The sequence below is a fragment of the Bison bison genome, unplaced genomic scaffold (assembly GCF_000754665.1).
Source record: "Bison bison bison isolate TAMUID 2011002044 unplaced genomic scaffold, Bison_UMD1.0 scf7180017864317, whole genome shotgun sequence".
Lineage (NCBI taxonomy): Eukaryota > Metazoa > Chordata > Mammalia > Artiodactyla > Bovidae > Bison > Bison bison.
Window position 1 is genome coordinate 6,795,924 of NW_011494889.1, and position 13,348 is coordinate 6,809,271.

Below are 13,348 nucleotides of genomic sequence, written 5' to 3' on the forward strand. Positions count from 1 at the left end.
GAAATAAGTAGTAGATAAAATTGTGTCCTCTCCCCATCCTTCTCCTTCAGGACACAGGTCATTCCACTATTCTTTTGAATCGACTCCATGCCACCGAATCCTCCCTCTTCAGCTCCCAATTCAAATCTTGAGGGTATTAACAAAGAGAGTGAATATTTCCCTCTTTTACTTCTATTTTATTCCCTGTTTGGTTAATTTTCATTGTCAATGTCATGGCAGAATTCCAGCTCCCGACCCCTGAATCACTACCAAGGTATATATATGGTCATAGAATTCTTAATTGCTCCTTTCATCCCCTCTTCCTTTTGTTTTTCTTTCTTATTGTTTGGGAGTTTTGCTAGGACTATAAAACCACAAAAAGGAAGATGCAGAAGTGTGTAGTCAGCTAGCTAGAGTCCCATCAGGGAGGACAGAATTTCTCTCTGTGTGCATCACTGATGTTTTCAATCTTTTGCTTCATTCTTTCCAGGTGACGCTTTAAGAGCCAGTTGTGGTCCTCAGTCCCCTGTGATGGCAGTTTTGCTCGGAGGCATGATGCTGGATCTTTACAATCACCTTGGAGGTCCCTAGGTAGTCATTAGGCTGGATTACAAGGTGCCATGTAAGCACAATATAAAGGTAAGCATCACAAAAGTCACCTGCTCAAAAGGGAATATTGAGAATTCATTGGATTTCCCACGAGGGTAGAATTTCATCCTTTTCATAGCAAATCTTAGAGAAGGGAATAGCAACCCACTCCAGTATTCTTGCCTGGAAATCCCATGGACAGAGGAGCCTGGCAGGCTACTGTCCATGGGATTGCAAAGAGTTGGACATGACTGAGTGATTAAGCACAGCACATAGCAAATGCCATCTTAACATCATCTCTAGGATTTAGATGACATTTACAAAGTAGGATCACATTTTCATTTAATTCTCACCGTAATTTTATGACAAAGATATGATGATCTCTGTTTAAAAGGAGAAACTGAGGCTTAGAGAGATTAAGTTACTTGCCTAAAGTCAGAATGTCAGTGGCAGACTGTGGATTCAACCACGGGCCAACTCCATCTTTCTTTATCTAATGATCTTCTTCCTCTTCCCCACCCTTGCGTGAGTAGAAAAGACATTCAAATTGTACAGTAAGAACCAGGATGCCTAACCCTGAGAATATTTGACAAGAATCAGCAGGATCCTTCCGTCTCACTGAACTGCTTTGCCTTCTAACATCCACACCGAGGCATGAATTGGATTTTCAGCTGAGGGAAAACTCCACAAATGATTCCCAGGTGTTGTGAGCTGACTGCCAGCACCCCAACTGGCCATCCATCAAACAAAGGACTCGTTTAGGTCAGAAGATGCCGTATCTCACACATTCTCTGTGGCAGGAGATGAGATGAGTGGCGAACACTGACCACTTTTTTTCTTTAGCAGAGACCATCAGTTCAGAATGGCGTGGACCAAGCCATGAGTGCCATTTCTGTTACAGTCTGCACACCTCAAACCAGAACAGTCCTGAAGCTCGCTGGGGTTGGGTACTGCTGTTAGGGCTATATATTTAAAGTGTTTTAGGATTTTTTTTGAACACAAAGGATAATAGTGTAGAATCGTGGCCACTTTTTCTTCAGCGCTTTCTCTGTCTCTCATAAACAATCAAGGATTTACTTCTTCATGCAGCAAATACCTTAAACTATTTCCTGGGGCCTCTGGTATCTGACAGCGCTAAATACACATTTGACTTCTTCGTGTTTTCCCTCCACATTGCAACTGCTGTGTGTTCAAGCAAAACTGTATTCATATGGCTATGATTCCTAAACATTCACTGCATCAATATACAAGAGCACAAGTCCCTTCTTTTCTGAGAAGTCCATGGAGTCTTTTCTAAGTAAAGCTATGACTTGACAGGAATAAATAAACAAGAAACTCAGAGGGTAGGTGTTTGGTTCCCACTTTAAGCCTTCAAAGATCACTGCCCTGCCACGGTTTAGCCCCCAAGGAAGGAGCAGGAGCGGCTGGGGGCATACAAGCCCAGACCCTATCTCTCAGCAGTAGATGTCCCTTTGGATGGACGGAGCCCCTCAGCAAGAGGCACCACAGCTCGACCAGTCAAGTCCGAGCCAGAGAGCAAAGGGCACAATTACGTATGTTGGTCCTGACCACAGGTGTTCCATACAAGGGTCAACAGCAGCCCCACTTCCACGGGAGCTGTGGAAGAGGCAGACAGGGAGGTGGAGTGGCAGAGGAGGACAGTTAATGGAAGCAAAGGGGAAGGGGATAGGCAGTGAGTCAGCATGAGACCCTAGAACAAGTGAGGAGACCAAGGTGCACACATCAATGCAGACAAAACAGAAAAATACAATAATCATCGAGAGAAAGTCCACAACATGAGCTCCTAAAAGCCCCTCTCATTTTTTTTTGTTGTTTGTTTGTTTTGGTTTGTTTTTTGTAAAGTTATCATTCTATTGTAACAGACATGGCGCTGGAAATGAACTTCTAATCTACAAAATCGGGGGCAGAAAGGCTGCCCCGTCTCCACAAAGAATCAGCAAGAGAAGAGTCAGATCTGTTCACCCTGCTCCATTTTTCTCCTCCTGGATCACCTGAGACCAATTTTGGCGTGTTTAGGATAGTTCTTCTCTGGTAATAACTGTTGATGTATTTATAATGGAAGATGTGAGCATCCCTAAGGGAACTGTACCTGATGGAAGAACAGAAGAACCATGAGCAGTTTCACACTCCCTCTCATCCTTCTTTGACTTAATAAGCTCCTTGCAAATAACCAACTACTACTGCTCTGTGTCAGCATGCCCAGGGACTAAAGAAAGCCTTCACTGTACAAGATTATATATGAAAAGCATCTGCTGTACCTGGTTTAAACAAGGCACTATTTGAGCTGCCTGTCAGCGAGAATGTGGAAAATGGCTTTTAGGAAGGACCTCCTCTGTAGCAGTAGGAGCTGTGTGTGTAGCAGCACATGTTCACAGAGTACCAGGAGCAGGGCTTGTGATAGCGGGGTGGGGTGGGGTGGGGTGGGGAGATGAACACAGAGACTCATATGAGGTAAGGCCTTGGAGCTGGGTGTCAGCCCACTCAGCTCAGCTTAGTCCCAATCCAGGATCCGAGTTGGTCTAGGTTTTAATGCCACAGCAATCTCTGGCCTCAAAGGGATGCTGGTTAAGTCAGTCATAAGAGTCAACTGCATGACAAGGGGCCTTGGAAAAAGCCATTAGGTGATACGAGAAACGGTCTAAGAACAAAGATGGAAGAAACTGCCTAAGACGTGGAGATGGACAGAAATATAATAACATCCCTAAGAAAAGAATGAGTTCTGGCAAAAGGCAAAAAGTCAGCCAAAGGAAATGAGAAACAGCTTGGCAAGCCAGAGAGAGAAAACAGAGCAAGTGAACCCTACGAAACAACTTTGAGGACAATCTGATATTGAGGTGAACATAAAAATGTATGCAGAAAATTCCAGGAGCTATGTCTTTTTAATCAACAGAGAAAAAAAAACTGTGTAAAGATTAGAATCTTCAAGAAGAGAGTCAATAATCACAAAAGGACCCTGTTACTGGAAAAACAGAGGAAAAGAGAGGGAGAAGCTATAAATAATATGGTGGATCCAACAATGAGCAGACAGACAGACAGTAAGGATTTGTGAAAGTGAAGGTCACTCAGTTTCGTCCGACTCTTTTCGACCCCATGGACTATAGTCCATGGAATTCTCCAGGCCAGAATACTGGAGAAGGCATTCAGTCATCTGAAACAAACAAAACCTACAAAAACAGATTTAAAGGACTTACTGACATTAAGCAAACAGAGAAATGAAAAAATATTAATAACCAGAAATGCCCTTTATATAATTTTACTTGAAATTTTCATTTGAGTTTGGTAAAAGTTACATACGGTCTTACAAAGGTTGTGAAGTAAAGGCAAAAGCTGCAAATAAAAAAATATTACAATAACAAGTGGCATCTGAAAACCCATGTGCTCACCAACCCCACAGAGATGGCAGGACTAGTGTTGCCATACTTGAACTTGTCTTAGCAAAGCTCGTGTGATATCTGGCAATTTTCACTATTTTTTCCAACACTTGATCTGAATGTAGATTAAAATCCTCCAGAAGCTTTAAAACAACAACGATATGATTATCGGTCAGGTTATTTGGGAAAGAACATCAATGCAAAGATATGAGATCACCTGAAAGATTCATTTAATTTACCAGAGTCCCTGGCAGTTCTAGGCATCATCCAGAATTTGTTCACTGCTCTTCAAATTAAACTTAGGATTCCACTACCTCAACCTGCAATGCTGAAGATTCACCCAAGAGTTTTTATAGGGTTTCATGCACTTCATACTTTTAAAACACAAAGTACATAATTAAGTAAATCTCAACTACAGTCATATTGTACATTATAGCCCTGGTACTTAGTATTTATCTCACAACTGGAAGTTTGTACCTTTTGACGACCTTCATCCGATTCCCCTTATAGTTAACACTGCTGTATGGCATGTTTGAAACTTGTTACGAGAGGAGATCCTAAGAGTTCTCATCACAAGGGGAAAAATTATTTTTTCTTTTTTTGGATCTGTATCTGTATGAGGTTATAGGTATTAGGTAAACCTATGCAGTAATCATTTCACAATACATGTAAGACAAATTATGTAAGGTATACCATGTATACCTTAAACTTGGGGCTTCCCTGATAACTCAGTTGGTAAAGAATCTGCCTGCAATTCAGGAGGCCCTGGTTCGATTCCTGGGTCAGGAAGATCAACTGGAGAAGGGTTAGGCTACCCACTCCAGTATTCTTGGGCTTCCCTTGTGGCTCAGCTGGTAAAGAATCCGCCTGCAAAGCGGGACACCTGGATTCGATCCCTGGGTTGGGAAGATCCCCTGGAGAAGGGAACAGCTACCCACTCCAGTATTCTCGCCTGGAGAATTCCATGGACTGTATAGTTCATGGGGTCACAAAATGTTCATATTTAAAGAAATAAAGAAAGGCTGGCAAGGGAGATATAGAAGAACAAGCTACTGGGGCTTCAATATTTTCTAAAGCAGGGGATTTCCAGGTGCCTCAGTGATAAAGAATCCACCTGCCAATGCAGAAGATGTAGGTTCAATCCCTGAAAGGGGAAGGTCCCCTGGAGGAGGAAATGACAACCTACTCCAGTATTCTTGCCTGGAAAATCCCATGGACAGAGGAGCCTGGCGGGCTGTAGTCCATGAGGTCGCAAAAGAGTCAGACACAGCTGAGCACACACACAGATGCATTTTCTGAAGCTGCATTTCTGAAACTATCTGGTGAAAGAATCTTTTTTTTTTTCTTTTTATTCCTAATTACATTCAAGCCCTACTTTTTTATTCTTAGATTCAACAGGCATAAAACTCCTGTCAACTTGCTACAGAAGTTGCTAAATTGTTCCTCTGAATTTCCACACTTACCACAGACCAGTAAGTATGTGCCGTTGAGAGACCACACGAAGGGCAGCCCTGGTCAAAAGTATTATTCAGAACTGCAATTCTTACTTTATAGCTGTTAAATCTGAAATGCAACAAGGTCCACTCAGAACTCTACCCATAGCTCCAGAAAGTAAACACTTTAAAAGAAAGGTTTGTATCACGGAAAAAAAAAAAGTGGACATCTGCAGCCCTCAACAAATTGAGGTTTTGTCGCTGTTGCGCTTATCTTCTCAAACTGATTGCAGGGCCAACTTACTTCTAGGGTTTTATCAGCAATGATCATCAGTTCATGATTATGGTGGGAAAACCTTGCAGTAAAGTATTTCCTGGGCCTACTCATTAGCACAGAGAACAGCATCAAGGCTCACAGGTGAGAAGGCACGCGATGGCTCCCTTCCTGCCACTTCCAGCTGAGCAGCTTTGGGCCGGAGACTTGACTCAGGATGCCTCTTTCTCCGCTCATCAAACAGAGGAAGTGGCAGGATCTACATCACAAAGTTACTCTGAGGATTAAGGGAGATTTTGCCCATGAGGAGCTCAGTACAGTGAGTGATACATACTGAGCGCTCAGTAAACGTCAGCCAGGGATGGCCACACACTTGGCAAATGGCGCCACTCCTAGGTGAAAGAACATGACGCCAGCACTGTCCCTGAAGGCCGGTCCCCCTGTGCTCATGAGGAGCTGCGCGGAGTCCAGAGCCCTGCAGACTCAGGGAGGTGTGTCCATCACACACTCAAGACGAACAAGTTGAAAAGTGGTGAGCACAGCTGCGAGGAGCTGGCTCTGCCCCCAGTCTCGATGTGGAGAGATGCTCCCGTTCTTCCACATAAAGTTCCACATAAACACTAACCTGTTTCCAGTTTTGGCACCAGTGGCAGATCCAGATTTTACCCTCACTGAAAGCCACCTCTACCATCACCTCACACAGCTTCACTCCAGCAGAAACAAAAAGCTCATCTGATTGCGAGCTCAGTTTACTGTTTGACAGCATAAGCCCGGCTGGTTTTGACTTCTCACGGGGCCCTTTGGGGACCTAACGATGTGAGGCACCCCCCTGGTTCTCTCTTGACAGTGTGGACCTCGGGCACATCACTCAGCCCTCTGCTTCCGGTCCCCATCAGTGACAGCGTGGCTATCAGTATGCTGCCTCCCTTCCTGGAGATATGAGGCCCAATGATTCCTGACGAGCACAGCAGAGCAAACAGGGTAATGGGTGTGGGGGAACATATATATATATATTCATTCTTGAAACATATATTTAAAGTATATAAATATATATGTCTATTTAAAGAATTATCTTTTTTCACATGGTACTTCCCCTTCACTATATACTGCGAACCCTTTAAACCCACGCCATGTACTTTTTTAAAAAGAAATATTTAGTCTCTTCAGTTGATGATATTTTATGCTAAATTCCCTCTTCAATATAAGATGATTTATATATAGCTGATTCACTTTGCTGTATACCTCAAATTAACACAACATGCTGAATGAACTATACTCCAGTAAAAATTAGTTTAAAAGATTTATTTTGCTAATTTATGTAATAAACCAATTATATTTCCTATATCTATATGTAAGTATTTCTTATATGAACGTTGATCACCCAGCTATGGCATGCAAGGTTACATCTCCATTATTAGTCCTGATCCCTTTTTATTATACATATATATATACACATACATATACATATAAAATTGCTTTACAATGTCATATTAGTTTCTGCCACACAACGAAGTGAATCCAGCTCTAAGTATATATATATAGCCCCTCCCTCCTGAGCCTCCTCCCTGCCTCACCGCATCCCACCCTCTAGGTTATCATAGAGCACTGAGCTGCACTCTCTGTGCTATATAGCAGATTCCCACTAGCTAGCTATTTTACATGTGGCAATAAAAACATGCCATGTACTTTTAATGCCTTAAACCATTAAGCTTCAAGTGCTATCAAAATTCATCACAAAGAAAGCAATAACAAGGATTTAGGCAGCCCTCTGAATTCTTTCCAGCTCTTTGAAAGCTCATATCAGAAGTCCCTGCCATTCTGAAACCAAGAGTTCTTGTTTATCACTAACATCAGCTGCAGGGTGAGCCCCAGCCGACATCATTGGCCCATTCATTTGGGTCCGTCTTGATGTTTCCATTCTACTCCTTCGTGTACAAGCAAAAGTCTCAGGAAGGCCATCTTTGCCAGGCATTCACCATTCTTCCAATCCTCCTCTGATCCACATGAAAGCTGGCCTCCACACACCTTCTGTACAGCACTCTGGCCTTCCAGGTCCATCACATCTTGACATCCTCTCCCTGACTCTGACAACACTGTTGGTTTCCTCCCAACAGCAAACACTGTTCTCCCTAAACAGTATTCATCAGGGCCCATAGCTTCTTATTTCTTCCTACGTCAAAGCCTTTTTCTGTTTGTGTGTGTGTGTGTGTGTGTGAGTTAGTCAATCTATAAAAATTTCTGGATGGATTCTGAACTGAAGGCATTTCAGTGTTTCAGGAGATCAGCTCCCATCTGGGCACTGAATGTTCTTGCCAGAAACAAGGTTGGGTAGTCACCCAATGCAAGCTTGGTCTCCCTCAGCAACGGGGACCTTGCTCTCTCCTGCGGCAGTGTGAATTGTGAGCTAGTTCTTGTTCATCCTGAGCTGAGAGAGCCCTCCCTTTTATCTTTAGGTTTTATTCAGCCTCTGCCCACATAATAGGGTGTTTTATACAATCATCCAAATCCCTTTTATGTGATGGCCCGTGAGATAGACGAGGGCTCCCATCTCCAGAATAAACCTGCCAGGACATGGCTTCCTCGTTCCTCACCATTTGGTCACCCTCCTCCGGACATGTTCTAAAAGCCTACCTAGGACCTGGGGTCTTCTGTGCTTGTGGCATTTCCTCATATTCTGTTCCATCTCTTTCTTCTTTCCTTGAATGGCATGGATATGACCTCCCAGTAAGCTTGTACAGTGGTCCCAGACAACACAGAAATTCACGTACAGAAAGAGCTAACGTGATGGACTCTGTTGTCAGGAGGCCACTACATACATGTTTCCTGTTGTGTCCTGTACATTCAAGTTGGCCCAATTGTTCCTAGGACAATACACATAGCACCAGGGAACAATTGGGACCTCAAAACTAGTCTTCCAACAAGCCCCGTGTGCTGGCTTTATCGTGTCTTAATCCAAGATGTCAGTCTCTGTTCCTCCTCTAACCCACTCCCTTCCTAATCAGAGTCCCTTCATCAGATTTGTGCTTTGGATGTTACCATTCCTAAGGATAACAAGAAAAGCCGAACAATGTTCCTTCTTATTGACACTCCAGTGACATCCATGAAAGTGAAAGTCGCTCAGTCACTTCCAACTCTTTGCAACCCCATGGAATATACAGTCCATGGAATTCTCCAGGCCAGAATACAGGAGTGGGTAGCCGTTCACTTCTCCAGGGGATCTTCCCAACCCAGGGATCGAACCCAGGTGTCCCGCATTGCGGGTGGATTCTTTACCAGCTGAGCCACCAGGGAAGCCCATAGTGAATTATCATTTGTATAGCACATACTTTATAATTTACAATCATCTTACTCTTCAGAGCAACCCTGAGGAATAGGTATTACCCTCATTTTATAGATGAGGACACTGAGGCAGTCCAGGAACTCAAACCCAAGTAGCCTTCTGATTTCATAGTTGATGCTATTTAGTATACACTTTACTGACTCAGGAGCTCACGAATCTTAAGTACAGAAAGTTTTCTACAGGTAAGTGAAAGTGAAAGAAAGTGCTAGTCTCTCAGTCTTGTCCAACTCTTGGCAACCCCATGGACTGTAATCTGCCAGGCTCCTCTGTCCATGGAATTCTCCAGGCAAGAATACTGGAGTAAGTGGCCATTCCCTTTTCCAGGGGATCTTCCTGGGATTGAACCTGGGTCTCCTGCATCGCATGCAGATTCTTTACCAACTAAGCTGTCAGGGAAGAGGAGCTCACGAATCTTAGGTACAGAAAGCTTTCCATGGTTCAGTTCCAAATATCAGAGAATGAGTCACAGAGAAAAAAGCAGAGGAATCTGGTTTCCATTTCTGGCTTTGCTATAAACTACCTCACAGTTTAACTTTGGTCCTCAGTTTCCTCTTTCATAAAATAAGGGATCAAATTAGACAGTCTCTGAAGTGCTTTCCTGCCCAGCTGTCCTTTGTCTCCTGCCCTGTCTCTGCCGTGTTGCTAAAATTAGGCAGAAAACATTGTTGAAATACCTTTCTTTTTTATTTCTCAGCATTCTTTTTTTAAGTTTCTGGAATTAGCTGGATAGTTTGACAACTATGCAGCTAGTCTGTCAATAAGGAAGAAAACTGCCATCTATTTAATAGTTAAATTTTAAGCAGTTCATTTTCTATAGTGAGAATACATTTCTGGAAACACCAGCCATGGGGCTGCACCCATAAAAGTCCGCATCAAGTGGAGACCATCTTTAGAGCCACGTATTCTCAACACAGGTTCTTAACGCAGGCAAAGTTTGGCAATGTCTGGGGACAGTTTAGGTTGTCACAACAACTCAATGGACATGAGTTTGTGCAAACTCTGGGAGATGGTGAAGGACAGGGAAGCCAGGCATGCTGCAATCCATAGGGTCACAAAGAGTCAGACACGACTGGATGACTGAACAACCATCACAAACAGGGAAGGTACCTCGGGAATCTGGCAAGTAGAGTCCAAGGACGCTGCTGAACATTCTATAAGCACAGGGCAGTCCTCATGACAAAGAATTATCTGGCCCAAGATGTCAAAGAGCTGAGGTTAAGAAACTGTGACTTAAAGAGCCAAGTCAAACAGCCCCAAACTCTTGCTGGTGTTCTAGCTAAACTGGTCCACTTGAGAGGCTAACCAGGTGAGCTCACCTGAAAGAGCTGAGGCTCTGGCACCTCTCTTACCTGGCGAAGAAGGACGCAGCCACCGAGGTGCCCGAGGAGGTCTCGCTGGCCACGCAGGAGCCCTGCGGGGCGGGGACGCCGCTGCAGGCCGAAGGCTTGTCCGCATTGTAGCGATTCAGCACCGCCTCTGTTAGGCCTTCCCGGCCCGGCTCTGTCATCAGCTGGGAGATCTGACAAGGAAAACGGATATTGAGCTCATTACCTGTGGCTCATGGCACTTCCTGACCACCACTGGCAGCCTCTCTGTTTTGGGGTCGAAGCCAGAGTGCAAGGGAGATGGGGATGGGGGGTGGAGGGGGGGACTGGGAGGAACACACTCCCCACATCCACTCATGACACGTGACACTACACACTACATGTAGTGTCCAGGGCTTCTCCGAGGCCACTTCCCTGCATTTTAGCAGTATACCGCATTTTCATTAAATGTAATGGAATAAAATGATCCTCTGACATTGTAAGTTTCAATTACGTCTGTGTCTCCCTTCCATTTGGAGGTGAAAGCAGGGGCCATTAATCAACACTATTTGCAGCCCAAGACCAGACCAATAAAGACCAACTAGTGCTGGTTTCTTACCAGGAATGGCCCTCAGTGCTCTCAAACAGACAAGTGGGACAAAGATATCATTTTTATTAAGGCAGAAGTGAACCTGCTAATGAAGAACCTAAGAAATTAAACAAAACACTATTTGTTACTGTTGTTGCTGTAGGCAGTCAGCAAAGAGATGACTTGGAGGAGCTCATAAAAATAGATACAGTCCAGCATGAATTACTAATTTTTTTTTTTCTTGGGTGGTTTAGACCATTTCAACAGACTTAATTTTCCTACTGGTTCATTAAGATAAATGGTTTCCATTTTATTGGCAATAACTGACTTCATGATGCAAATTCTAGTGGATAGGGATGGGTCCATTTTGCCTAAATGCACATAATAGACCATGAAGAACCATACTTCTGGGCAAAGTTAGATACCTGTATAGAAATATACAGGTCGTCCCACTGGGACGACCCAGAGGGATGGTATGGGGAGGGAGGAGGGAGGGAGGAGGGTTCAGGATGGGGAACACATGAGAAATAAAGGAATAAAAAAAAAAAAAAAAGTAAAAAAAAAAAGTAAATGACTGATAAAAAAAGTAAAAAAAAAAAAAAAAAGAAAGAAATATACTTTTGGAAAGTGCTAATCCCATGACAAATGCAACAATTATGCTGGCAAGTCTAAGTGTGCTGTTTCGAAAGCCTGGTACTTTAAAACTTCGGTCTACTTACAAAAAGGAAAAACTGTTGGGTTTTTTTTTTTGTTTTTTTTTTAAGGAAACTTTTTAGTTTTGTTAAAAAAAAAAATCTGGTCTCCAGGCAGTTCAAACCTCTTAAATGTTGAGTGGAAAATGTTTCTAATTGCCTAGAAAATACAAGAGCAATAAAGCAAAGATCAGGAACAGTTTCTACTTTGTAACTGAGCAGGCCAGAAGGCCAGTGAAAGAGTCCATTTGTTAACCTTTGAACATAAAACATTTGTACTTTTCATTATTAGAAGAATAGCCATTACTCTTGAGCCCCATAGACTTGAAACTTTGCTCTGCTTCAATTCATGCCCTGACTTGGAAAGCCTTGGCATTATTCAGCTGTAACTCTGCCAACACACACTTTCTTATTCTCATTCATTAAACGTATGGTAAGGAAACTCAGCCTACATCAGCAAAAGCAGAGAGCAGGCAGGAAAGACAGCCAACGGCCTGGAGGACATCCCCTGCAGACACAGGGACTGCTGCCCTGGGGCTTCCTCTGCTGCCCATGGGGTGTGGGCTCCCCTCAGCCAATTGCCACTCTACCAGAGGAATGAGGCAGGCTGGAGCGGGGGCAGCTGAAACAATCAGGGACCTGGCCACCGCCGTGCACTCTGTTGTCAGCACAAAATGGGTGTTGATGAAGCACTGGTGGTACATGATGCCATCCTGGACAATGTCCCCCCATAAAACTGCAAAATTCGTAGCACCATTTTCTTTTCATCAAGCAGCTACAATCCAAGGGACACATACACTGCTTTTAATACACAAAGACAACTGAAAAAAAATCAGTAAACCAGTTGCGTGAGTTGTGCAATTTGTTACCACTTATAAAATGCATTCACTGGCTGTAGCTACCGTCTGATCTTCTGCTTGTGTTGTTTCCTTTTCATTAGTGTCACTATAATCTGAAGTTTGGAGGGAAGGGAATGGCATTCTTCTGCCTCTCTATGTAGGAACAGTCCTGGCACATGCCCTGTGAACCCACATAGAAGACAGTAGGATGTGTGGCAAATAACATGACGGCCTAACTCAGAGGCACGGGCTTCCAGGCAGTTCCAGGTTCCTGAGTCTGGCCCACGAGGAATGCAAGGACCCTGTGGGCACACAGTTTTTCACCGTGTCACCCAGCAAATGAATTTCCATGCACTGGCCTCCTTAAAAGAGAGCTATTGGCTACCTTGTGCCAAGCAAGAAACTCTAACTCTTAAAGAACTGGAGATTAGTGGACATCAGATCAGATCAGATCAGTCGCTCAGTCGTGTCTGACTCTTTGCAACCCCATGAATCGCAGCACGCCAGGCCTCCCTGTCCATCACCAACTCCCGGAGTTCACCCAGGTTCACGTCCATCCAGTCAGTGATGCCATCCAGCCATCTCATCCTCTGTCGTCCCCTTCTCCTCTTGCCCCCAATCCCTCCCCGCATCAGAGTCTTTTCCAATGAGTCAACTCTTCACATGAGGTGGCCAAAGTACTGGAGTTTCAGCTCTAGCATCATTCCTTCCAAAGAAACCCCAGGGCTGATCTCCTTCAGGATGGACTGGTTGGATCTCCTTGCAGTCCAAGGGACTCTCAAGAGTCTTCTCCAACACCAGAGTTCAAAAGCATCAATTCTTTGGCGCTCAGCCTTCTTCACAGTCCAACTCTCACATCCATACATGACCACAGGAAAAACCATAGCCTTGACCAGACGAATCTTTGTTGGCAAAGTA

At 44.0% G+C, this 13,348-nt stretch overlaps 1 protein-coding gene across 1 annotated transcript in view; it reads right to left on the bottom strand.

Annotated features, from left to right (window-relative positions):
- Positions 1-13,348, bottom strand: part of KIF26B (kinesin family member 26B) — a 382,899-nt gene that overhangs the window by 261,939 nt on the left and 107,612 nt on the right. Inside the window, exon 4 of the mRNA XM_010852942.1 lies at positions 10,356-10,525. Within this exon, the coding sequence (XP_010851244.1) occupies positions 10,356-10,525 (170 nt within the window). The remainder of the gene's footprint in view (positions 1-10,355; positions 10,526-13,348) is intronic.